Source organism: Staurois parvus, unplaced genomic scaffold (assembly GCF_062004578.1).
Source record: "Staurois parvus isolate SC_StPar_1 unplaced genomic scaffold, SC_StPar_1.0 ptg000420l, whole genome shotgun sequence".
Taxonomy (NCBI): Eukaryota; Metazoa; Chordata; class Amphibia; order Anura; family Ranidae; genus Staurois; species Staurois parvus.
Genome location: NW_028318216.1, coordinates 1,907,108 through 1,934,877, shown reverse-complemented (window position 1 = coordinate 1,934,877; position 27,770 = coordinate 1,907,108). Strand labels below are relative to the sequence as shown.

The following is a 27,770-nucleotide window of genomic DNA, read 5'->3' as shown; positions in this document are numbered from 1 at the left end:
CAGGAGCATTCACACCCCGAAATAGAAAGTGACGCAAGATTACGTAGCTTTGCCCAGAACCGCTGCTTCCCAGCAAAATGCGGATAAGTATTTGGCAAGTAGTTAAAATGGTTTAAAGAAACCCTTAAAAAGGTTTCTTTTTTTAAATTCTCAATATGGTATTTATTTATTATTAATTTATTTTTAAATACTTTATCAGATTAGTACAATGTTACCATAGTAACATTGTACTAATATGGGGGGGTGATCAGGGATTTTTTTTTTTTTTTTAAATACACACTTTGCTTTGCATAGCGATCACATGATCACAGAGTCCTGTTCACCAGGATCTTTATTCCACTGTGTCTGCCAGACACAGCAGTTGAGGGTGGGGAGCGCCCCCATGGTAGATCAGCCAGAGCAACGTACCTGTACGTCGCTTTGCCTGTAGCTGCCGCCCGTCCACAATACATTGCGGGAAGCAATTAAACACTATGTTCAGATACGTTTATCTTTCAACTTTTGTGTAGACAACAATAGCCATTTATAGTGTTCTTTAATTGTGTGGAGACTATAAACTGTGTGCAGAAAAAAAGAAGTATCTTCCCACAGGATCATACATAATTTTTAATTTTCCTGCTTTATTTCTAAATACACTGCACAGCCAAAAATATTTAGATTCTTCTACAACTAAACAATACATCCCCCATTTTTTCTAAATGTGTTAAATGTTTCACTGCAAATAGTAATCTGACTATTTTGCAATGTTTAGTTTAACCGCTTCCTATAAAAGAATGACAGTTGAGTGTGAGCGCTGCCATCCTTGGTGGATGTCACATGATGTTCTCCCAGGATCACGCCCCACAGGTCGTGCTGCAACATCAACTGTCACCAGCTGTGTCCACCAGATACAGTGAATGACAAATCTGTGTACCGGGCCGCTGCCGGTACCATGTTATTACTGTGACCAATCACAGCAGATCACGTGGCAATTGTACACAATGAATGGCATCCATTTATAGTGTAATATTGTGTTCTCTGTGACTGGTCACGGTGTTGCATTTGATATAAACATATGTCTGTTTTATGATTTTTTTTTTTCTCACTTTGAATGTTTGAGTGGACATCCCAAACGAATGCCTTGGTTACCAATTATACAAGCTCTCTTCTACAACAATGAGAACTTAGATACCACCATTTTATGTTGGGCTCTCCTATTGTTCTACATTTAATTATGTAACTGAAATTAAATCAATGGTTAATAATAGCTTGACCTTATGACATACAGTACTCAGCATAAATGAGTACACCCCAACAGATTTGTCAGAAAACCTTTGCTTTACTTTCAGAATCAACATTTTCTATGGGACATTATACTACAAATTACTCCCACAAATGCGGGCCATTGATTGCAACCAAGATTTGTTAATTTGCACACACAAAAAAGTATTTTCCTAACAAATTAATTCAAGACCATGTTGCAAAACTGAACACACCTCAATGAAAGTCTTATGCGCAAGCTAAATTTCAGACAACAAAATCCTAATTAACAAGAATTCAACTACAGATGAGTTTAGTTATTCATTAAACAGGTGTGCAGCAGACAGTTGATTATAAAAGGTTGTTAATTAAAGAAAACATCCTTCCTATTTCATGCTGTCAGCAATGGCAACACATGGAAGAGAAATGTCAATGACACAAAAATTTAACAATGATGGAACTGCAACCATCTCACAGAGACATCCAGGCCATCCAGGGAAGTTTAACACCTTGACATGAGTGTCTTCTGATAATAAGGGTTGAAGAAAAGCACTATGCAAGTTCACTGCAGTTAGCCAAAGTTGTAGAAAGCCAAACTGGGGTGATCGTTTCCCATGACACAATACGGCGTACAATGTAGAGGGATGGCATGCATGGGTGTCGTTCACAAAAGAAGCTTCTCCTAAAGCCCATGCACAAAAAAACCTCCCTACCTGTTGCTAGGGCCCATGCTGAAAAAGAAGAAGACTACTGGGACTCTGGAGTGATGAGGCCAAGATAAATGTTTTTGGAACTGATGGTTTCAAAACTGTATGGCGATGCAAAGGTGAATGGTACAAAGAAAGATGCATGGTGCCTACAGTGAAACAGGTGGTGTCTGGGAGCTGCATTTCATTGGTATCATTAATTCACAGATGTACTGCTCTATATTGAAAGAGAAGATGCTACCATCACTCCATGCCCTTGGTCGTCGTGCACTTTTCCATCATGAAAATGACCCAAAACACACATTTAAGGCCACTGTTGCATTTCTGAAGAAGAACAGGGTGAACATGATTCAGTGGCCAAGTATATCTCCTGATCTGAACCCAATCGAACACCTATGGGGAATTCTGAAGAGACAAGTTGAGCATCACTCTCCATCCAGCCTCTAAAAGAGGTCGTTCTTGAAGAATGGAAAAAGATAGATGTTGCAATATGTCACCAATTTGTTCATTCCATGCAAAGAAGACTTGGTGCTGTCCTTACAAATCATGGAAGGCATACAAAATACTAGATGTAGTAGCTTTTGTTGTGGGATGTATTCATTTTTGCATCAACTAATTTGAGTAAAACTGAAGATTTTGTAATCTAAGTTATATTATTAACCTTATTTTCATGTAATGAGCTAAACATTCTATAAAAATCAGTTTTGTCAAAATTTTGGAAATTGTTCTTGTGTTCATTGAGATATTGATTAAAATCTTACTTTTCAAAAGGAAGTATACTCATTTATGCTGAGCACTGTATATGAACTATGGCATGTATGATACAACAATGCCATCTAGGAGGTTGAATTGGAGAATGTTTCTCCCATTGAAACACAGCATTGCAAAAGGAGCCACACCCACGTGGGATGGTAAACCTTTGCAAATACAACAGCCAACAGCAGAAACTGGAAAGGAGGACTCTATGATGACTTAACACCATGAAGATCTCAGCCAGAACCTGTAGATGCTTTTAGCTCAATCTCTTGCAACTGTTTTAGAGCAAACCTGGGGTCTGCATTGCCTATGGAGATTGTGAAGCCTCTATAAATCGGAGCCAATTAACATTTGCTATTGTATACAGAACATAGTTTTGCTAGGAAGTAGGTAGCATTTAAAAGATGGTTGTTTAGAACAGTGAATGTCAATTATATGCAATTATAGTGTGTAAAAAAGGAAAAAAAAATCCTGATCACCTCCCCAGAGTAATACAGTATCACTATGGCAACACCATGGGCAGACTGACCATTTGGAAACTCGGGCACTGCCCGAGGGCCTGGGGTCAGTAGGGGACCCCATGAGATGCCCCTGGTACTTTTTTCATAGGCTTTTTTGAGCAAGGACACAGGGGCCCCATGATCCCCTATTGCCTGGGGGTCCCATCAGTTGTCAGTCCACCCCTGGGTAACACTGTACTGCTCTGGTCACAGAATATTAAATATCTTTTTTTAATATACTGTCACCAGTCAGTGTCTCTGTCCCTGAACTCACCATGCCTCTAGTAAATACCTCAGACTGTCTACTTTCCAAAAAGAGGTAATTTGGGGAGTATTTGTAATGTCCTTGCATATTTCAGGCCTCAAGAAATGAGACAGGCCGCTAGTACATCAGAACAGATTGATTTTCAAATATATACACCCTAGTTTGTAGACTAACTTTTTTATAACAGCAAAAGAAAAAGCATTTTTTTTCCCCCTTCAAAATTATTGGGCTTTCTTCATTTATTTAGAAAAAAAAAAATAACCCAGTGGTAAATAAAAATCCCATTAAAAAAAAGCTCTATTTGTGTGAAAAAAATGCTAAACATTTCATTTGGGTACAGTGTTGCATGACTGAGTAACTGGCATTCAAAGTGTGAAAGCACTGAAAGCTGGCCTGGGCAGGAAGGGGGTAAAAGTGTCCGGTATTGAGGTGGTTAAAGAGTCAACTATCAACAGTGTTAGTATATGACCCTCAAGGCCTGGCCTCAAATCATCAACAATCCTGCCCTTGCACAGCTTTAAAAGTCCATCTCGGGGCAAAAAAAACTCTCTTCCCCACCCTTCCTGTGTTTTCCTATTCCCATACCTTACCCCATGTCACACCAGTAGAAGAGGTAGGCTTTTTGGGTGCTGGAGGAATGGGGGAGCAACCTTAAAGTTGAACTGTGAATTTTTATATTACATTGATTCAGTTACAAGAGGAGCAAGACATAAGCTGCTGCAACCAAGGAGGTTTCTCCAACGCACCAGTCCAGCATCAAGTTGAACCTGTGGCTCTGTTCAGGAATGCATTTTTCATAAATGCATACAGAAAATCCAATTAGCCACTGGCAAAATAAAAAGCTTCCAGCCCTTGGAAGTTACTTCCCAGCCCCTAGTGCACAAATATAGAAAAAGCAAGGATATTTGGCTCAAAGTTGGGACATGTCACTCTAGCGATCCTTATGAGTTGCCAGCAGAATTACTTGCGTCCAGTCCATAGGTTGCAGCTTAAGTGCAGTGCATATTGCATGCATTACTATTGAATTCTATTGAACAAATTTAATGAAAGCGCAACAAAGCTGCAGCAAGCACACAATTAAATCTCGCCTGCCAAACCAGTGAAGTTTTGCTGCTCTCTCACCAGCAAGCAATACTCTGCTGCATTTGAACCAGTTGAGGTATAGCTGCTGTAGGAGCAGGTGAATGCTCTAATAAGCCTGATGCTACATACAGTGCTAACAGCAGACTCATCAATTAGTAAAGGAAATAGTCTGGGTCAGATAGGCCCAAAGAAACAATTTAAAGTGAAAGTAAACCTGAAGTTTGGCTTTAAGAGTCCAAAATATACGTTTATTTCCTCATAGAAAAAAAATCGGCATTGACTTTATAAGGAAATAAACATATCTTTCGGGATGTATGGTGCTTCTGTATCCCCTAGACATTCAACTCTCTGGGCTGGACTGGGGCTGAGGGGACCCAGCAAGGGAGTAGAAGCTGGCCCATCTACACTCAGCACTAAAGTTTTAGGCAAGTGTAAAAAGGAAAGAAAAAAAAAACACATTAAAAGTATATTTCTCAAAATAGAGTGAATTTGACTTCAGTAGTCATATAACATTGATAATTATGTCAGACAAAATCTATAGCTCAGACTTTAGACGATCTGCTAAGTCCTCCTGGTCAATGTGCTCATCCTTTCCATACCATTGATGGTAAGATAAAAGAGCCACATTCTTGGCAGCGATGGCACTCATCTCCATGGCACTGGCTGCCCATTCAATGCTGTTCAGGTAATAAATTGCGCGATGAAGTTTTATTGGTGGTATTTTCTCTGGTGGGCTGTATCTCGGATAAGCCAACCAATTTCTCACTTTAACTGCATGGTAAGATTCAAAGAGCTGACGCAACTGTTGGTCAGTTAGGACATCCGGAGAGAAGATTTTCCAGACTCTGAGACCTGAAGCTTTTGACGTGTCAGATTCTGGGACTGGATTGACTGGAGACACGGCTGAAATACTGCGTATAAAAAGTTTGGGGCTATCTGTAGTTAATATTTCTGATAATGGAAACTGACATGGTTTGGAGCATCCAAAGAAGGAAGCATTGATCCGTCCATGAACAAACGTGGCCACCGTCTGCTGGTAAGGTCCGGAAGAGGTTTCAATTGGCGGTTCAAAGCCCACAAACTCTATGTTACCAAGATTCTTGTTGAGTGGTGTTGCAATGATTACAATGTCATACAAGTCCAACCCAGGTCCTCTGTCTGTTACGTAGCCTATTTCGTACAACTTCACTGTATTTCCTGCAATGTCCCCAAAAAAACAAAAATGAATTAATAAACATATATATCAGATTGTGCAGCACTACTCCTTAATGTACATAACAAATGTTGTGAGATACAAATATCTATAAAATGTAGTGTAAATCAATCTTCAAAGAATTTCCACCAAAATGCACATGAAAAAGTTCAATCTCCAGTACAATAGTGAACTTGAAACCATTGGCACTTTTCACTAACCCGATATGATCCTCTCCCAACACAAAGCAATTGTGCTTGTAATTCTGCTCACCTTAATTATAACCTCCAAATTATAGGAGGTTTAACGGCACCAACATCATTGCAATTCGGCTCTCAGTAGTGGCAAGGGAAACCCTCACAATTTAATCTCACATGCGTCCATCAAGTCCGCTCCAATATAAGGCAAAAGATCCTCAAAGCAATAATATATCTAGTGCTCTCTATAAAGATCTTTATTACTCGTAAAAATAAAATGTACATACTCCAAAATAAAACACTTGTAGGCTGAGAAATCATGCCTAAAACCTGGATCTGCTTTTTTAATGATCTGGATTAGGAGAGAACAAACGCCGCATGTGGCCATATGTGATTACGTCACTCCGTAACTTTGTCCTGATGCACTGCGTCCCTGGTAGGGGACTACTTTAGAGGGTCCTCTGAAGAAGTCCTCTCCCAGGGTTGCAACGTGTTAGGGTAGAGTTAAGGAGTGACATCATCAATCATGGGTGCACTTGGCTTACCTTCTGAGTGGCAGCTTGTTTGTTCTATCCCATCCTGATCATCAAGCGGATGCAGATTTTTTTAGGCTCTCTGATCCTTGCATTTATGTCTGAGCGAATCTTCTGCAGGAAACATACCTGTCATCACTGGACCCTACAGAACTGGTTGGAGTGGTCATGGATATCCATCTAGCAGTTTTTGACCTGTATGGTACGAGGTGGTATCAAAAAGTTTCAAGACTAGTTTTGTAACACACCAACAGATGGCAGCACGAGATGGCATGCACAGTTACAGGGAACACCGACCTTCATATGTAAGTGTGCCAAAAGGCATCGACCTATGTACCTGAGCAAATGTGAAATTCTGTGTGAAACTGGGCAAATCTGCCACAGAGACTTTTGACATGATTTGACAAGTTTACGGCGATGCTGAATTGAGTCATTTGAAGTGTTTTGAGTGGCACACGTGCATCAAGAGCAGAAGAACATCAGTGGAAGATGAGAGATCAGGAAGGCCTTCAAAGAGCTCATTTCCTGAAAACGTCAAAACCATTTGGCAACTTGTGCATGATGATCATGGAGAACAATCCACAACATTGCTGCTATTGTTGATGGGTCATATGGAATAGTCCAGGCAATCCTCACATGCGATTTGAACATGTGCCGTGTTGCTGCCTAGCTTGTCCCCAGGCTGCGATTATCTCACTTCCACACCCAGCCTACTCGCCCAATTTGGCTCCTGTGGACTTCGCCCTCTTCCAGAAGATGAAGATCCAGCTCAAAGGTCATCATTTTGACAACACTGCGGAGATCCTGCGTGAACAGCAGGTGCTTGACACGATTCAAAAAGAAGACTTCCAGGAAACAGTCTAGAAGTGGCAGGAACGCTGGGAGTGCTGTATTGCTGTGCAAGGGGAGTATTTTGAATGTGACTTGTGTAAAACGAAGAGAAGAGTACTTTCTTGTAAACAGAGCTAGACTGGAAACTTTGTGATACCACCTCGTCTATAAGTCAAAAGGAGGAGGTGAGCGTGCACACCTGTTGGTAGATGAGCACCGTGGTGAAAAATATTGTGAAGAGTCACTTTATAAAATGTGGGGACCGAAGTAAAAAACGTACATGCTGCATTATCTGGAAATTCACATTATGGACTGAACTTTATGCTTGTGATTTTTTTTTCAACTACATATAAATTTTTTACACTTTTTTTTTACCCGGTGCGTTTGGTCAGCCGGGTGTTTACTAGATATATAAATTTACTTTATATTTGGATTATCCTATTACAGATACTATTGGAGTTTGTATACTCATTTGCATTTATTATTGTGTACATTTATTACTGGGAAGGTTATTTGCATTTGGGTTGGATGGTTTGTCGGGTGTTTGCTGAGTATTGTTCACATATTTCTATGTGAATTATTACACGCTTGGCTTATTTATTGTGTTAATTTTGCACTAGTTTGTTACTTGTATGTTCACATATTGTTGAAGGCTGTTACTGAGATTTATTTGGCAGTGCACACTACACATTTTTATTTATTCTATTCTGTATGTGGCAACACATTTAGGTGTGGGCAGCAACTCTTGGTTTGTGTTTGCCATTTTTTGGCAGCGCATGAGTTTCTCTTCTTGATTTTATACGCATTTCTAAAATTCTGTCATTATAAGGTACAGAGTGTAGATTAAAAGAGAAGTACAGCGAAAGCTCTTTTGGCTGTACTCCTCCTGTGACCAGTTTTCAGCGGACGATGGACCAAAGCCTGCTGATGTCACAGAGCCAGTCCAGGCTGGAGAAAAATCATGACCATATGGCTGGAATCCACCCAGCAGCCTGGACCGGAACCTGGCTCAGCCTCTCGGTGAGCTGCCGAGAGTCTGAGCCAGCCGCTCCCGTCCGGTCTACACAGCCCAGCACTCCAGTGATTAGCAATGTCTGATCGCGGCGGGTAACAGATGCAGCATTGGCGAGTAGGATTTAAAAAGAAAAAAAAAAACACTCCATCACACACACCTCTTAATGAGAAAAAAAAAAAAGTTTCTACATACTTACCTGTAAAATCCCATTTCTTGGAGTACATCACAGGACACAGAGCAGGCTATTCATGACTGTGTGTATTATATGCCAACTATAGGTGAATAGACACTGGCCGACCAGAGAGGAAGTCCTCCCTTAGCCTTCATACACAGGAAGTACTTCAGTTTTACTAGCAAGCAATGAAATTCCAGAAAGAGGGGTGGGACCTCTGTCCCAGAATGTACTCCAAGAAATTGATTTTTTAACAGGTATGTAGAATAAAATCCAATTTTCTTTATCGTACATAATACAGAGCAGGCAATTCATGACTATGTGGGATGTTCCAAAGCAATTAAAGAAATGTTGAGGGGAGGGTGACACCATGATAGCCACCACCAACAATCCCACAAGACCTACTCAGCCGTTCGCAAGACACTGTGGCCAAAAGAAGGATTCCTCTGCATCTCTGGTAGAACCTTGTGAATGTGTGAACCAAAGCCCATGTAGCGGCCTTGCAAACCTGAGCAACTGACACCTGATGATGGATCACCCAAGATGCCCCCACAATCCTGGTAGAATGTGCTCTCACCCAAAATGGTGGGACCTTATCCTTCAAACCATAGGTTTCAATGATTAACTGGCAGATCCAATGAGAAATAGTTGACAACTGCCCATTCTGGGACCTTCTGGCAGCACAAACTAGGCCTCCTGACTTGTTCCGGCAAACTCAAGTAAATCCTGACCGTCCAAATACATTCAGAGTGTACAGTGATCTTTACCCTGCCAACTGTGGACTAAGAAAATAAGAAAGGCAAGACACCGTCCTGATTTAAGTGAAAATTAAAGAACAATCTAGTAAGTAGATGGATGAGGACGCAACATCACATCATCTTGCAAGACCAAGAACGTCTCCCTACATGAAAGAGCCGCCAGCTTACACTCTTCCTGCTGAAATGACAATAAACAAAGAAGCCACCTTCCCGAGTCAAAAGATTACATTTCTTTAATTGGTTCAAAAGGTGGCCTCCGCAAGAACAGCCAAGATCAAGTAGAAGTCCCAAGGACACCAGGGTGGCCTGACAGACAGGACCATCCGTGTTACATCCTGTACGAAAAAAAAATGAAGGAACACTTTGAAAACACATCAGACCTCAATGGGGAAAAATATCATGCTGGATATCTATACTGATATGGACTGGGTAATGTGTTAGGAGCGTAAGGATGCTCCATCGTTTGATGGAAATGATCAGCCTACAAAGGACTGAATTCAAAAGACCCACCGAAAATCAAAACGGAAAAAATGATGCAACAGGCTAGTCCATTTTGCTGAAATTTCACTGCAGCAGCTCATAATGGTACTCAGTAGTCCGTATGGCCCCCACGTGCTTGTATGCATGCTTGACAATGTCTGGGAATGCTCCTAATTAGATGACAGATGGTGTCCTGGGGTATTTCCTCCCAGATCAGGACCAGGGCATCACTGAGCTCCTGGACAGTCTGAGGTGCAACTTGGCGGCATCAGATGGACTGAAACATAATATCCCAGAGATGTTCTATTGGATTTGGGTCAAGCGAGCGTGGGGGCCATTCAATGGTATCAATTTCTTCATCCTCCAGGAACTGCCTGTATACTCTCACCACATGAGGCCGGGCACTGTTGTGCACCAGGAGGAACCCAGAACCCACTGCACCAGCGTAGGGTCTGACAATGGGTCCAAGGATTTCATCCCAATACTTAATGGCAGTCAGCGTGCCATTGTCTAGCCTGTAGAGGTCTGTGCCCCCCTCCGTGGATATGCCTCCCCAGACCATCACTGACCCACCACCAAGATGGTCATGCTGAACAATGTTACAGGTAACAATGTTCTCCACAGCTTCTCCAGATCCTTTCACATCTGAAGGGTGAACCTGCTCCCATCTGTGAAAAGCACAGAGCACCAGTGGCAGACCTGCTAATTCTGATGTTCAATGGCAGATGCCAAATCGAGCTCTATGGTGCCGGACAGTAAGCACAGGGCCCACTAGAGGGTGTCGGCCCTCAGGCCACCCTCATGAAGTCTGTTTCTGATTGCTTGGTCAGAGACAATTCACACCAGTGGCCTGCTGGAGGTAATTTTTTAGGGTTCTGGCAGTGCTCATCCTGTTCCTCCTTGCACAAAAGGAGCAAATATGGGTCCTGCTGATAGGTTAATGTCAGGAATGGACTGGCCAGCAATAGTGGGACTCACCTGCCTTATGAGCTGCAGTACCAGGGCTGGCCAGCGGGTGCTCCCAGCAATCAGAGACTCAACCTTGCAGCCAGTCAAACACCTGGAACTAATTATACTGGTGTATTTATGTATTTAAGGGACATTCAGACCTGCAGACTCGGCCTTGGTGTTGTGTTTCTCCTGGGCCCTGTTTCCTGTTCCTGTTCCTGTCTGATTCTCTGCTGACCCTGCTCTGATCCCTGGCTTGTCTGACCATTCTCCTGCTCCTGATCCCTGGCTTGTCTGAACATTCTCCTCTGCCTGACCCTCTGTACCACGCTGCCCGCTACCTGCTGAACCTGGCTTGTGACCCCGACCATTCTCCGCTTGCTCCCCCTGTACCTACCTGCCCGATTGATATTGTCCCGGCCTGCCTGACGACGCTTGCATTGTATGTACTGTTATCTGTGGGTGGTTGGTTTGGTTTGTTTGCACTGTGTTATGTTTTAGTATTGCACTGCGTTTATGTTTGTATTGTTAGTGTTAATAAATTATATTTATAACATATCTGAAGTCTGCGTTTCCCTGCGTCAGTCACATACCTCTGGTCACACCTCGGAGCCCTGACAGTTAAGAACCTTCTACAGCCCTGTCCAGCTCTCCTGGAGTAACTGCCTGTTCCCTGGAATCTCCTCCATGCTCGAGACTGTGCTGGGAGACACAGCAAACCTTCTGGCAATGGCATGTATTGATGTGCCATCCTGGAGGAGTTGGACTGCCTGTGCAACCTCTGTAGGGTCCAGGTATCGCCTCATGCTACCAGTAGTGACATTAACCCTAGGCAAATGCAAAACTAGTGAAAAACAGAAAAGATGAGTAGGGGAAAAAAATGTTGATGGCCTCACCTGTAAAACCATTCCTGTTTTTGGGGTCGTCTCATTGTTGCCCATCTAGTGCACCTGTTGTTAATTTCATTAACACCAAAAGCAGCTGAAATGGATTAACAATCCCCTCTGCTACTTAACTGGCCAGATCAATATCCCAGGAGTTTAATTGACTTAATGCTATACTCTGATTAAAAAGTGTTCCTTTAATTTTTTGAGCAGTGTACAAATCAAGGGAGTGAGAAATAATGATCTCTGGGAAAATAAAATAGATAAGAGCTAAAATCTGACCCTAAATGGCACCTAAGGCCATTTCCCCTTCTGATAGGAAAAAGGAAAAGGCTTCAAGCCAGGCAAATAAGATTTATAGTTCTTGTAATGGAAGCTCCCTCAAGCCGGCTTTCTGGTGCTCAACAGTGCGGAAAAACAGGAACCATAACCCCCCCTAATCTTTGCAGACCTGGGCTTCAAAAGCCCAGCCTTCAATCCTAGCTATCAAAGCAGGATACGTTATTGGACCCGAGACAATAGGTCTGGGCAGACTGGAAGTGACCAAGGAGCGTCCCCTGCCAAATACACTACGTCGGTGTACCAAGCCCTCCTGGGCTAGGCAGTCATTGGGATTCCTGACATGGACACAACCTAACCTGTCTTAACTTATTGTAAAACCTGTAAATCTTTAGATCCATATCCAGAGTTCCCCAGTGCTGGCAGATTGCCTAGAATGTCTCGGGGTGCAGGGACCACCCTACCGGTATCAGCTGCTGACGGCTAGGGAAAAACCCCTTGCCACTTTCCTATACCTGGAATATGTACTGTCGACAGAGACGGCACATGCTGTTCTGCCCCAGACAATGTGGTGCACTTGTTTCTGAATAGCATGACCGTGATCCCAGTGGTATGGCAGATAAAAGAGGGGAGGGGTTGGCTATGTCACTCAGCGGACGGGCTGAGAGGGTCTAGCTGGCAAGTGAATTGGACAGAAGCCTTTAGCCAGGAGAAGGAAACCCCTGCCCAGATAGTGGAGCTGAATCTGCCAACAAGAATAGGACACTGGACACCCTCTCCACCCATCCTCTTGCAGTAGCCTCTCACGATCGCAGATCGGATCCATTCGCATGTATGTAGCGGACACTGCTGCAAGCCTTTAAACGGCTCCTGTCACTTCTGCCGGGATAGGGGCCCAAAACAGCAAATATGCCCGAGTGCAGCTTGTTCTTTTGAAAAACAGACTTACTGACCAGATTACCAGATATAAATAAAAGAAATAAAGCCTAATTAGAAAAAATTATAAGGCAGCCACCACATCTAAGATTCGGTAAGCTGCCATATAACAACGGTTTTCTTTTCGGTTTAACCCTTTCGCTGCCACGGCCATTTTTTTGCACACATTTAAACAATAATTTTAGATTACACAAAACCCCCAAACATTATATATTTTCTGAAAGCAGATACCATAGAGAATAAAATAGTGGTAGTTCCAATTTCTATGCCACGATATTATATCAAAGAAAAAATCAATTTAGCGTTATGGAGGACACCGGAATCAGGGGCTGAGAAAACAATTGGCGGCAGCAGAACAGCCTGACTGCTTCCTGCCTGTCAGTTTTAAACACAATGCCGGTGGCTGCAGCCACTGGATTGTGTATAAAGCCCCCTGCTGTCAGGTCCATATGGCGTACAGACCTGGCAGCAAAAGGGTTAATGCCACTTATTTTAGGCCATTTCCACACCTGAGCTTATGGGGTTCATACTGAATTGTTAGCAGACAACAGACAATAGAATGTTTTTGAGCATGGGACGGTTTTGCGTACTGATCTCCCAACATGCAGAGTTAGATCACCCATGCATGTATGTTGATTGCTATGCAGGTGCATAGGGAAACAAACTTACCTCCGTCACTAACATCTCAGAGTTTCCCCTGGAAAATTGGCAATCACGTAAAAATCCAACAAAGCTATTCGCTACACCCCAAGATCAGTCATTTAGGATGTGCCTATTAACATAGGTATTCTTTCCTGTCATGTGAGGAGGACAATATCAAACCTTTCTTGAGCTCCAGCACCATTTGTCGCAGAGCTTACACAACGAAGCAGAGAGTAGTCAAGGCGAATACAAGTGACTCGAGAAGCAGGGTAGAGGTATTAATCCTTTCAAGAGACTTGTCAAATTGCTATGAAAAGGGCAAAATTAAAAGAACCTCCTTAATGATAATGGTAATTATTTCAAAGGAATATTGTTTGTGCTGGCTTATAATTATAGCAAGTTTATCACAAATTCAAAAATGGGCACGTACTTGTCATGTGCACAATCGAAGTAAAAGAGAACAATATTTTGCTCCCAAGTCAGCGATTAGTGATCACTGGGACATAGAATTACACGTTTGTAGTATTTCTGTTCTCGTGCCAGCTTGCTGTAACATGGACAATACTGAAGTATAAACGCACATGAACAGATTTATCTAAACTCTGTATCTGACATTATGCCAGTCCCACTCACCAGGCTTTGTAGAACGAAATTTCTCCTGTACAGAAGTGACAGTGCCCTGAATTAGCTGTGCTTTTGAAGCATATAGGAGGCCACTACAAACTAGTTTATTCCCACCAGCCACTGCCCACAGTCCAGAGTCCGTCCCAGCGAGAGAGACAGCACCTAGGGAAAAAAAAAAAATGATGAACCGTGAACAGTGACAGTGTGACACAAAATTAACATTGGGCAAAACACAATCTAGTCTCATGTCGTAGACCTGTAGGCATCTTTACGAACAATGGACATGCACAGATATAGTCAGGAAGGTGGACATATTAAAGTGGTAAACTCTCCACATTTAAAATGTTACTAAACCCACAAGAGTAAAATCAGTCTGTATATGCAGTAAAGCATGCTTGTTATACTCACTGTGGAACCTAAGGGGTTAATCCTCTGCATTGTGTAAAAAGGCTATTTGATCCTGACGTTTCTGATCCTCCCCTTCTTCCAGTGGTCTCTTCTTATCTCCTTATAAGACATATCCTGTGGAGTCACTCTGCATGTGCTCAGTTTGGTGTGTATTGCTACAGTGTTTTTTTTTTTTTTCTTGGGAGAGTGCAAGTGATCAGCACAGGGAAAATCAGCACTGTCCAGACAGAGGTCAGGGGTTCTGCATCCCCCTAGAGCAGAATGAAAAATCCTCCTACAAGCTTGTGCTACTGCTGAAGTCACAAGACTGCTCTAACTGCTGATGAGAAAAGGTATATAGCAGTTTGTATTTACTAAAATAATTGCACTTCCATGTTCTGTGTACTGTGGGAGACCAGATATAGTGAATGGAGGCTCCTGGGTTTAATAACACTTTAAAGTATCAGTAAAAACTGTACAAAACTCTAGCAATACAATACTTTGCTTGTAATCTGTCCAGGTGATTTTGTTGACGTTACCAGCGGATGTGCATATTTCCCCTTGATTCACAGCACACTCTGTGTGCCCTCAGTCCATTCATAACTATGCTGTGGATCTGGCATCTCCTCTCTGCGGCACTGCGCCACAATTCCACGAGATTACAGTCCCATTCAGAAGTTCCAGGTACACCCCATGTGACTTTCAACATCACAGGGGGTGTAAACATCAGCATAGCATGGCACACAGGAGTAAAACAGGTCTGCTTTTAGTAATCCCAAAATGAAAACAAGGCTTGACTAAGAAATCAATGCACAAGAGTGAGATTACAGCAAGGCATAACAGAAAGGGCGGAAGTATAGTGCATTGCGGACTTTACTTAACATGGCGCAGGCTTATCCCAGGAAACAAAACTTAAAAACAGCTGAAAAAAAAAGTAAGAAACATGCAAATGGGGCTAATTATAATGTAGAATGTATTTGAATGCTTTATTAATAAGAAGCATTTGTGGGGCAGTGTTTACTAATGCTTTAACCTATAATTCAAAAATAACCAAATTAAAATAGTACCCTCTAGCCAATGATGTCCTATGAAAATACTGTCCGTCTATCTCTGATTCCAGCCTTGAATGTATTACTCTAGAATAAGCATGCAACAATTAATATAAGAGTGACGTCAGAATTAACATACATACTCATTCCAGGTCAATTACTTTATCCTCGGTGTAATCTTACAGCTGCAGGGAGCAGTGTTTTATTGGCACTGTGCAACCAACCACTACTCTTTCACTTATTTCAAAGCAGCACGATAAGGCCTCGTTTACACTTGCTTCAAAATGTGGCATTTGACACAATTTTTTAAAGCCCTCTGAATGCCAATCAAAGCATCTCTCACTAAATAAAATGGTTACCTTTTAGTCCTGTTCACACTGTTGTGTGCTTTGCTTCAAAAATTATACCCCATGTTATTTTCTTGGTGCTTCAAAGCATCTCCAAATCCTCATAGAAGTCTATCACAACCGTTGCCAACAGCACCTGAAGCCTTTGAGTGGTTTATTCAGAGTTAGCTTTGCTTTGTTTGGGAAGTATTGCACATAAGAGATATCCCAGGATGCACTGGGAAACCAACAAGGGAACTAGAAAGATTTCATCAGCAGTCACTTCTGGTTCATGTGTATATATTTTGAAAGTGTCTGGTAGAGACGTCACATATGGTGTACAGCGTGGAGCAACTAGCACACGGCACATGTGGTGGGCAACATGGGAACGCTATAGGGAGGGTGAGCGGGGAATAGAGAGAGGGGTCTCAGTGGCATAGGATCAGATGTCATGTGGTGCACAGCATGGAAACAATATAGCAGGAGGTGGCCGGGGATTGGAGAGAAAGGAGATTCAGTAAACCAGAGGATCAGCAGAGCTGGGGGTTACTACAGAACAGGGGATCTGCTAAACTGGGGTACTAATGAGCAGGGGATCTGCTAACTGGGGGTATTACTAAGCTGGGGGTACTACTGGGCCCCTTGAAAACAAATAGAAAAACACACACAGGGCATTTGCCAAGCTTCAAAAAAGCATATTGAAGCGGTAGGAACTTTAATGTGTGTTAAAAATTAAAGTGTAAAAGGGGCCCTAACACATACATACAAAAATGAATTGATTTTGATGTACAGCGACAATCTGAAAAACAGCTTCTGCTCTGCATTCCCCTAAAAAATGCCCAAAACTCCCAGATGACAACAGTGCCATCAGGTGCCACCATTACTAAATGTTTATTTGTAAAGTGTAAATAGTTTAAAATAATGAGCTTTTTAAAATTACATATAAAATTGACCCAAAACCATTGGAATTTCCCTTTCACCATATCAGTCAAGGGAAATATTTTAGTCCACTCTCCCTACTTCACATCTCTCTAGCTTTGTACAGAAACAGAAAAATCTTTCAACAGCATAACAGATGCTCACCAACAAAGCCATTAATCTTGACTCCTTGTCCGTAGTTGACTCTCATAGCTGGAACCACTATGTCATCAATAAACCTCTGTGTGAACCCAGATTTCTGCATTGCTTCATCTATGGTCATGTTCAGCTTTGATATGAAGTCATCCCCACCCATAGCATGCAGCAAAGATTCCGTGGTGGAGAAAGAATAATCAAACGTCTGATAGCGGTAAATCCTGCCAACAACAAAAAGCAAAACAAAATGATGCTGCACCCAATCACATTTTACATATAGAGCTGGAGAAAAAGTATGACAATTTTACCTTTACCAGCCTTTAAAGTGATATTAAAGCTTTTTATCAACAAACATGTTATCCTTACCTGCTCTGTGCAGTGGTTTTGCACAGAGCAGCTCTGATCCTTCTCTTTCCGGGTCCCCCGCCAGCCTGGCTCCTCCCCTCATGACCAGTGCCCCCAATAGCAAGCCGCTTGCTATAGAGGGCACTGGTGCGTTCTCTTTCTCGAGTCCCACTCTAGGAGTTTATAAGACACAGAGCCATAACAATTAAAGTGACGTCCTCAGTGGCTGTACAGCAACATCCAACTGTGAAGACTGCAAATTCTTGGGCGCCCGGTGATTGCCAAACTTCTCCAACGGGCGGGAGAACTGTTTGTAAACAAAAAACAGTTCTATCTCCTGCAAGCTCCTGCACACTGGTTTGCATGGCTGTGCATAGCAAAGCCATGCAAAGAAGTGTGCTTAAAGCGAAGCACAAACACACAGCCCCACAGGAAAAGCACACAGTTAACCCTTTGATCACTCCACATGTTAACACCTTCCTGCCCAGTGCCATTAGTACAGTGTCATTGCTTTTTATTAGCACTGATCACTGTATCCATGTCACTGGGGATAACCCAAAATACACAAGACACTTAAGTTTACCTATTCTTAGTGTCTGCATTACTGCCCCTTTTTCAGTCTTTGTCTCCCTTTCTTTTCCCCTGGTGATTATGACAGTAACATATTTCCTGTGCTAGGCTGATAAAGCTTGCTTCATGGCTCTGTATCTATGAAGAAGTGTTGTCTATAGAAAAAGGGCTAGGGCTACAAAGCATTACCCCCTCTATAATCTCCATAGTACAGGGAAAGGTGCTCTGTAGTTCAGAGAGAACTGAGACCAATGCTAATCCATAATAATACAGCTGAAACAGAGAGCACAGGACGGTCAATGCTCAACAGATATTTTTTAACTTTTCAAGTAGTTTAAACAAAAATGTATTTAATGGAACAAAAAGGGAGTAAACAAGTTAATTGTTAGGGGTTATGTATACTGCAACCAAACTACTATTTTGACTTCAGTTGAGAAAGGTAAACAGTCAGGACCATGTGTCTGGCAGGGGAGCCTGAATTAGAAATCTGGCAGAACAGAATTACAAATTTTGTTTGGCAGACAAGACAGTTTACATGTATTTCAATGGCATTTTACACTTATATGCAGTATAAACTACTTAGTTGATACTGCATTTTCTGTATAGATTGATAATGGTTAATACATATGCCAGAGATAACTTAAGCCCTACACAGGGCATGAAGTAAATCAGCTGTGAGATTGAGGTTTTATATTTGGAACTTGTTTTACACAAGTTTTTAGTGGCCGCACCACCAAACTCTTGCCTCGACCGCAAAGGTCTAAAATATTTAATGTAAAATTAAATTCAGTAATATGAGGCGGCACAATGCAATTACAGGATCTAAGCACGTGTATAGGTAGGCCTACCAAAGTCTATATGAAAAAGAGTATAGCAGGATAGCAGGAACATTCATTATTCTTACTGACTCCTGACACCAGAATATATCTTATTATCATACAGGATTTATATGGTGCCAACAGTTTTTGCAGTGCTTTACAAAATAATAATAAATCCATATGCAGATCTTGAAACTAGCAAAGCGTAATTATTGCCACGTACCTCATGAACTTATCCAAAATATCTTCAACCCACATGTACATTCGAAGGAAATTCAGTCCATAATTCCATATCATTTTAATAATATTTATAAGAAACCATTCACTCTCTTGAAAAACAAACTCGTCACCATTGTAAATTCCCAGCAGATCTCCAGAAGGTGTGCGTGCATTCAGACCTGTAACAAATGCAGTGTGTTTGATCTAAGAAGGTACCAGTCTGTATGTGAACGGATAACTGGTACAGTCTGTAAGGCTGGCCATACATTATACAATTATCTGCAGATTTTCTGCCCAATTTCCTTTAGATTTACCTTCAACTATGTAGTGCAAGGGCCTGCCTAATTGGATACAACTGAAAGTGTTGTTTAGGTTTGTCCTCCTATTATATGGTTTTTGGTAAATCTAAACCAAAAATCTGCAGATAATTGTATAATGTATGGCCAGCCTTACTGACAGAACCAGATAAGGAGAAAGGCTGTATAACTCGGGTCTATAGAGGAATAGGGCTCATTCATAAGGGTGCTGAGGCCTATGTAACATGAACACTTTTTTTTTTCTTCCCAGTGTCAGCCAACTGGCTGAAGGGAAAAAAAAAAATTTAACAGGATTCTCCATCCACACAAATGAAGCGATGTGGGAATTCCCCCCCAACCAGGACATTGTATTCAGACAGTGGTACCCACAGCTGTATATACTGATCAGCAGCTGCAGATGCTGATCAGTGGAAACTTCCCAACATATCCTTCAACAGACGTTGATTAAACAATCAACATCTGTTGAATAGGCGAGCCCACACGCCTCAAAATTCGGTTGGTCCCTACTGAACCAAACAAATTTCGACCAGTGTATGACTAACTTTACTTGAAGGTTTGGATAAATAAAAGTGGAGCAAAAAGCCCTGTGACATTTATTTTACTGAGTGGGCTAAAGTCCTTGAAAAACTCTCCACATGCAGACAAGTCTCAGTCCCTAAGCCTAGGTTCACACTATTGTGTTTTGTGCCACATTTGCATGGGCATATCAGCCCATTCATTGGAAACCTCTGCAACTTTTTGAAAATGCAGTTACACGCAAACCATTTGCAGCTTTTAAACCCTGTGGCTTCATGCACCCAAAAACACGCTGCATTTCCTGATGTGTAGGGATACCATTAAGCATTATTGGCACCCGCATCTGCAAAAGAGCAGTGTGCATTGGCTTCGGTGCGGCATCGAGTGTGATTTACACACCGTCTTACAACCGCAACAGTGTGAACCTATCCTAAACCAAGAAGCTCTCCGATGTTTTGTTAAAGTGGATGTAAAGGCTCAAGGTTTTTACCTTCATGCATTCTATGGATGAAGGTAAAAACAACCTGTGTGCAGAAGTGCCCCCAGACCTCTCAATACTTACCTGAGCCCCATCGGGATCCAGCAATGTGCACAACAGCCTCGGCTGTCCCGGGTCTCTGCCTCTTCATTGGCTGAGACAGCAAATGGAAGCCATTGGCTCCCACTGCTGTCAATCACAGCCAGTCAGCCAACGAAGAGAAAGAGGGGCCAAACTGTGTGAATGGACGCACGGAGCAATGGCTTGGGAACACGCCTGCTCAGGTGCCCCCAGGTGCCAAGTATAACATGTTTGTTATTCCCCCCCCCCCTCCAAAAAAAAAAAAAGTAGTATCGCTTTAATTTCCAGTGGAAAAGCAGATGTTAAAGAAGGGTTCAACCATAAAAAATTTGGGATTAACTGACTACAAAAAATAACGCAAAACAATTTAATGAAAAATAAAATACATAAATCAAAGCACTAGTTTATAGGATCCCAATGTATGTAAAAGCATTAAAAAAATATAAACAAAACCCTGTTTGTGTCCATTCCTTCTCAGCACGTCAGAAATGAGGAACAAAGCTTCTAGCCTATGTTCCTAGTACTGTCTTAGTCATAATGACAATACCCAGATAACAGGCACAGATACAGAACAGCTCTCACTGACTTCTATAAAGCAGGGTATACGTATTGAAATTCAGCCAGTTCAGCAGGAACCAACCGAACTTCAACGTGTGTATATTTTTCTCTGTGAATGCTCCTGCGGAAAAAAACAGCATTCGTTCTGCAGAATGGATGCAGTGATGATTGGTGCATTCTGACAGAGTGAGCCCCCGCTGTCAGAATGCAACAGCACAGAAGGAGAGATTTCCCCATCCACATCACTTCTGCAGGGAATATGTCAGTTTTTTTTCATTCTACCTGCTGGCTGAACAAAAATGTTCCATGTCCAACTCTAATCTCAATGCCAAGATGGCCACAAACTATGAACCATTCTAAGTGTCCAGTTCTAGGAGATTGGCTTATTTTTATTTAGAAAATATTCTATAAAATCAAAGTAGTTTCTCTTTAATATTTAAAATAATGTGGATAACATGCAGTAATAAGATTGCTGTACACCGGACTTACCCAGATCTTTAACAAAAGTTTTCATATGAAGATTCAAGGGGTGTATCACTGACCCTCCAGCCTCATAGTGGTTCCCTTCCATCTCAATCGTAGCCAGTCGCCCACCCACATTATCCTTCTCAAATACATCAATGTGGATATCTTTCCCAAACTTCTGACGTAAGAAATAGGCTGCCGATGTTCCTCCAATTCCGGCTCCAATAACCGCTAAAAGAAAAAATATTTAATTATTCTGTATCAAAAAAGTTAAACTTTACACATACGCTCATTTAGGGGGTCTATTTATTAAAAGAAAATGGTTATTTTTATTGACTGTCAGGTCCACCTAGTGACCATAATGCATTATTAAATACTGCAATCAGGAAAACGCTGCATTACGGCCACTAGATGGCAATGGCAATTATAGGATATAAATAGAAATTAACATTTTACACATATTAGCCACATTACAGGAATTACTCGCAACAGTTGTTTAAATGAATCACTTGCATGGCATTTGTTTTTAATAGACCTCTTAAAGCAAGCTCTATTAGCAGAGAGTGTGTAACTAATATAGATGCTGCTTTTCCAAATGTATATGTTGTAACTGTAAACAAATGGATGATGTGATTAGAAAGCAATGGAGCAATAAGGTCAGCTCACAGTATAATGCTTTTCTCCTCTAGGCACAGAGTGTGTCAGGCTGCCAGTGGGTGTTTTTTGGGACAGGTACCTGGCATTGGGAAGAATAATGTAGCAGTGATCACACAGTGGTGTATCTGTGGAGACTGTAGGCACTCAGGCACCATAGGGCTCCTTTCCCTTGGCACCCTTAGGGAGGCACAATGTGGCCCCAGCGTTTGAATGGGCTGCTGCAACAGACTCAAGGGGCAGGGTGGCATCTGCAGAGTACAGCGAATTACACTGCGGTTTATTTTTTTTTAAAACTTTATTTGAAGAGGCAGTTCATTCAGGTCACTGCACAGTAATGTGGAGACATGCGGTACCATCCAGTGTGTTGTCTAAAAATACCGACATGATGCTCATCACACAAGAAAACATGTTTCTCCGTGCCCTAGCAATGATCTATGTTGATCCAGCAAAAAAACTCACCAGGTCACAGATAGTGTAAACGAACCCTTAGTTCCACTTTATACTGGATGAGGGCGACATCAGATCACTATGTTCCTCCTGACCGCTAAGGCCTTAACAGTCACAGAAAAACTATTTGGGCCACACAAATACCCCTTGATTGATGGTATCTCATGCAAACCGCAAATGGCCCCATCAAGGTACACAATTGCCTTTTTCTGCCATTATTATAGTCTGGTGCCAACATGTACCCCAGTTCTGGCAACCATCGCTTCCGACCCATGTTGGGAGCACACCTGTACCCCAGTCCTGTTGACTACCTCCTCCGCCCCACTTCTGGCGACTACCTGTACCCGGCCACTGCCTCCACCCCACGTCAGGTGACCGCCGCCACACGTCGGATGCCCACCTGTACCACAATCCTGTTGACTACCTCCTCCACCCCACTTCTGGCAACTACCTGTACCCAGCCACCGCCTCCACCCACGTTGGGCAACCACCACCACATGTCGGGTGACCACCTGTACCCCAGTCCTGTTGACTACCTCCTCCGCCCCACGTTTGGTAACCACTGCCTCCGCCCCACTTCTGGCAACTACCTGTACCCGGCCACCACTTCCACCCCACGTCAGGCGACCACCTGTACCCCAATCCTGTTGACTACCTCCTCCAGCCATCTGGTAACCACTGTCTCCGCCCCACTTCTGGTGACTACATGTACCTGACCACCGCCTCCACCCCACATTGGACAACCACCGCCACACATTGGTTGACCACCTGTACCCCAGTCCTGTTGACTACCTCCTCCACCCCATGTCAGGCAAGCAACACATCCAACCCACTTCTGGTGACTACCTTCGCCCTACGTCTGGTGACTAACACCTCTACCCCAGGTTGGGAGCCATTGCTCCATGATGGCCACCATCATATAAGAAGCCCTAACACATCACAGGTACAGTCAGGTCCATAAATATTGGGACATTGACACAATTCTAACATTTTTGGCTCTATACACCACCACAATGGATTTGAAATGAACAAGATGTGCTTTAACTGCAGACTGTCAGCTTTAATTTGAGGGTATTTACATCCAAATCAGGTGAACGGTGTAGAAATTACAACAGTTTGCATATGTGCCTCCCACTTGTTAAGGGACCAAAAGTAATGGGACAATTGGCTTCTCAGCTGTTCCATGGCCAGGTGTGTGTTATTCCCTCATTATCCCAATTACAATGAGCAGATAAAAGGTCCAGAGTTCATTTCAAGTGTGCTATTTGCATTTGGAATCTGTTGCTGTCAACTCTCAAGATGAGATCCAAAGAGCTGTCACTATCAGTGAAGCAAGCCATCATTAGGCTGAAAAAACAAAACAAACCCATCAGAGAGATAGCAAAAACATTAGGCGTGGCCAAAACAACTGTTTGGAACATTCTTAAAAAGAAGGAACGCACCGGTGAGCTCAGCAACACCAAAAGACCCGGAAGACCACGGAAAACAACTGTGGTGGATGACCGAAGAATTATTTTCCTGGTGAAGAAAACACCCTTCACAACAGTTGGCCAGATCAAGAACACTCTCCAGGAGGTAGGTGTATGTGTGTCAAAGTCAACAATCAAGAGAAGACTTCACCAGAGTGAATACAGAGGGTTCACCACAAGATGTAAACCATTGGTGAGCCTCAAAAACAGGAAGGCCAGATTAGAGTTTGCCAAGTATTAAAAAGTGAAAGTTTGATTTATGATTATTATTCTGTCCCATTACTTTTGGTCCCTTAACAAGTGGGAGGCACATATGCAAACTATTGTAATTCCTACACCATTCACCTGATTTGGATGTAAATACCCTCAAATTAAAGCTGACAGTCTGCAGTTAAATCACATCTTGTTCTTTTCATTACAAATCCATTGTGGTGGTGTATAGAGCCAAAAATGTTAGAATTGTTGATGTCCCAATATTTCTGGACCTGACTGTAGGTATTTTTGTTTGCATGGTGTCTGGTGAACCTTGTACACACTATGGCCTCCTTACACCTCCCCCCGTCATGTTCTTCTACTTGTCCCAACACCCCCGCCGTTTCCTCCCCACATACAGTGCGGTTCTCACCTATCCTGTTCGGAGGGTAGCGGAGCTCCTGTGTCGCTGCAACCCTCAGGCTGCACAATAGCAGTCCGCTCAGCATACGGCGGAGGGCAGAGGAGACATACATGCTGATTCTCTGGTCACTTCCTAGGTGTTCTGCGCATGCGCCGAATCCGCGCTCCCTCCCACGTGCGTCTCTCCGATGTGTGGGTAAAATACAGGCTGGTGTTGTGTATTAGGGAGGGGTATACTTATCATATATAATGAGCGGACAATGTGACAGGATTTGGAATAAGAGCTGAATGATAATAAATCCAGGAGAGATGAGCAGGAGATGAGGGCTGTGAGGGGAGTCCTGTAAGAGACCTTTGAACAGATTATCTGGTCATGTAGTACATGAGATAGGGTTGAGGGGTCACCTAGAGAGGAACACCCAGCTCTTGTCTTACTATACATTTAATGCGGAAGTTCACCCAAAAGAGGAAGCTCTGCTTCTTTGCATCCTCCCCCTCCATGGCCACATTTTGCACTTTTTGTGGGGGAGGGGGTCACGGTAGAATTGCCACCTCATCCCTCTAAACCCGAACACATTAATTACACCGGTTCTGAGGCTGATTTAATGCAGATAATGTACTAGGAGAGTTTAATTACCACCTTAATCAGCCTAGGAACCTGTGTAATGTGTTCAGTTTTACACGGATGAGGTGGCAACCCTAGGCCCCTGCGATCTGAGCCGAAGTTTGGCCTCTTCTTTCTCCTGCAGCCAGTTGGAACACTTCACAGGTCCCAGAAGACTGCGGGACCTTTCACAAAGTGCAGCTCACTTCACACATGCGCAGTAGGAAACCAGCTGTGAAGCCACAAAAATTCACTGCCAGTTTCCTTTCCTGAATATGCCAGCACCCAAAGCTGATTAACCCCTTCACGTCTGAGGGGAAAACAAATCTTAAAGGCTAAGTGCAATTTTTCAACTTTGACAGGTGTTAGTAAAACTGTACATATCAACTGCTTTGTACATCCAGGTGAATTATACCGCATTTTTTTCCAGGACAAATTGAGCTTTAATTTGGTGGTAAATGGTAATGGATAGCTCCTGATATTTTTTTTTATTATCAAAGGAAAACTGGTCTAAAATTATAAAACAAAATCATTTTTTTTCATTTAGCTGTGTGTTTTTTTGTTATTACCATAGCCTACCACCAAAGAACGACTCAAAATAAAATTTCCAGCTCTTGACGATTGCAGCAATACCATATATGTGTATGTTACTTGTTGTTTATACCTGTACTACAGCCCAGAAACAATAGTGCGCATTTGTTTTTTTACCTAAAACACACTGACACCAATTTTTTTAAAAAAAAATTTGACCCAAACACTAACCCTGGCACTGAACTAGAGCAAACCTTGATCTAGGTATTTCTTTTTCAGTATTTATTTATTTATCTTTTTTTTCCCTCTCTGCGAGGAGAGAGATGCAATGTATCTCTCTCCTTCATTCAGAGAGAAAAAAAACAAGGGGGGGCAGGCTTCACAGTGACTGATCACTGTGATAGCCAATCAGAGGCTATCACAGCGATTATGTGGCCTGGAATCAGGAGTCCTGGGTCCCAATCATTAGAATGGGACCCGGGGTTCTCACTGACACCCCAGTCTTTGTGCTGGGAGCACACTATGTGGCGGGCTCCCACCACAAAGACAGGTATGCAAATATACAGCTCCGCGGAAAATAGCCCAGTTCTGTGAGGGCGCATATTTGTGTGGCATCAGCGACAAGGGATTAACGAATCAGCTTAGCTGAGGACATCATTGGATCCCTGCACAGGTAAGTGTCCTTATATTAAAGCAGTAGTAAACCACACCTAAAAAAAAAACAAATCCCCTGCAAGGTAATGTCATAATGTGTTATTATGCGTCACATAATGAAGGACTTACCTTAAAGTGGTTGTAAAGGCTGAAGGTTTTCTACCTTCATGCATTCTATGTATGAAAGTAAAAATCCTTCTGGGTGCAGCAGTGTCCCCAGCCCCCCTAGTTCTTACCTGAGCCCCATCATGATCCAGCGATGTGAATGACAGCATTGACTGTCCTGGGTCTTTGCCTCATTGGCTGAGACAGCAAGCGGGAGCCAGTTAGCCAATGAGCAGAGAGGAGACAGGGCCAAGCCGTGGCTCCATGTGTGAATAGCTGCTTGCTGTGGGGGCACCCAGCAGGACGGAGAGGCCAAGAGAGCCTGCGGGGGACCCGAGAAATGGAGAATTCCAGGCTGTGCAAAACCACTGCACACAGCAGGTAAGTATAGCATGTATGATATTTAAAAAAAAATACCTTTAGAATCGCTTTAAAACAGTCCTCCAGCAGCACGCTGTCACCGCTGCAGAGGCTTCCATCTTCACCCAATATTCTGGGATCTTCAGGTTCTGGCTGGCCAAGCCACAGTGACGTCATTCCTGCGCATGCGAGTCCTGGGCCATGGCACAGTGCTCTGAATGAATGGCACGGATATGTCGTTCCTTCAGAGTGCATGTGCCAGCTCTCAAGAAGAGCGAATATCTCCTAAACAGGGCACATTGAGGAGATACTCGTTTTACCTACAGGTAAGCTTTATTATAAAAGTGTACAAAAATAGTTTACTACCCCTTTAAAAGTCAGCAGCTACAGTATTTGTAGCTGCTGGCTTTTTATTTTTTGTGGGGAACCAGGAGCTCCACTTAAAAGTGATTCTAAAGGTTGTAAGTTTCTTTTTAATAACAAACACAAACATGTTATACTTACCTATGAGCAGTTTTGCACAGAGCAGCCCCGATTCTCTCCTTTTTAGGCTGCATTCACACTTGAGCATTTTGTAGCTTAACCCCTTCATGCCAGCTGCACGCAAATGTGCATCCTCCCGGCGTCTCGGTGTAGACACTGAGCGGCCACACATTTGCGTTCAATATACAAAATACATATGTGTGAGAGCAAACACCCTGCTGGTACTCACCGAAAGGTCCCGGTCTCCTCTTCCGATCGGGACCTTTCCCGATCATGTGACCGCCGTGACGTTGTGTCACAGGACACTAAGCCCCACCCACCTCCCAGTGCAGATACTCCTTGTCACGTACCTGGGTAGTGAGCCTGACGTGAAGAGGCAGACCTTCCGTACAACCCCGGCTCGGGAACCGCTGAGAGTGGGACAGCGGTCGCAGGAGCTCGGTGGGGTAAGAGGGCCTGGGATCTGTCTGGTGAGAGTGGTTGGATCCGTGTAGGATGGATGGATGCAGATGCACCGTGTAGCGAGAAGCAGAGTCAGACAACCCGGGTTTGGTATTGGAAGAGACAGATCAGACATAAACAGCAGGCAGGAGAGTAGTCA

At 43.0% G+C, this 27,770-nt stretch overlaps 1 protein-coding gene across 1 annotated transcript; it reads right to left on the bottom strand.

The window, feature by feature from the left end:
- Nucleotides 1-600: 600 nt before the first annotated feature.
- Nucleotides 601-24,599, bottom strand: LOC149454701 (prenylcysteine oxidase 1-like). Its single transcript, XM_089687187.1, has 6 exons — nt 24,443-24,599; nt 21,269-21,475; nt 18,834-19,008; nt 16,887-17,098; nt 14,051-14,203; nt 601-5,747 (listed from the first exon to the last, which is right to left on the bottom strand). The coding sequence occupies exons 1-6, from the start codon at nt 24,543-24,545 to the stop codon at nt 5,086-5,088; spliced, it is 1,512 nt and encodes a 503-aa protein (XP_089543313.1). The 5' UTR covers nt 24,546-24,599; the 3' UTR covers nt 601-5,085.
- Between the last annotated feature and the right edge of the window lie 3,171 nt (nt 24,600-27,770).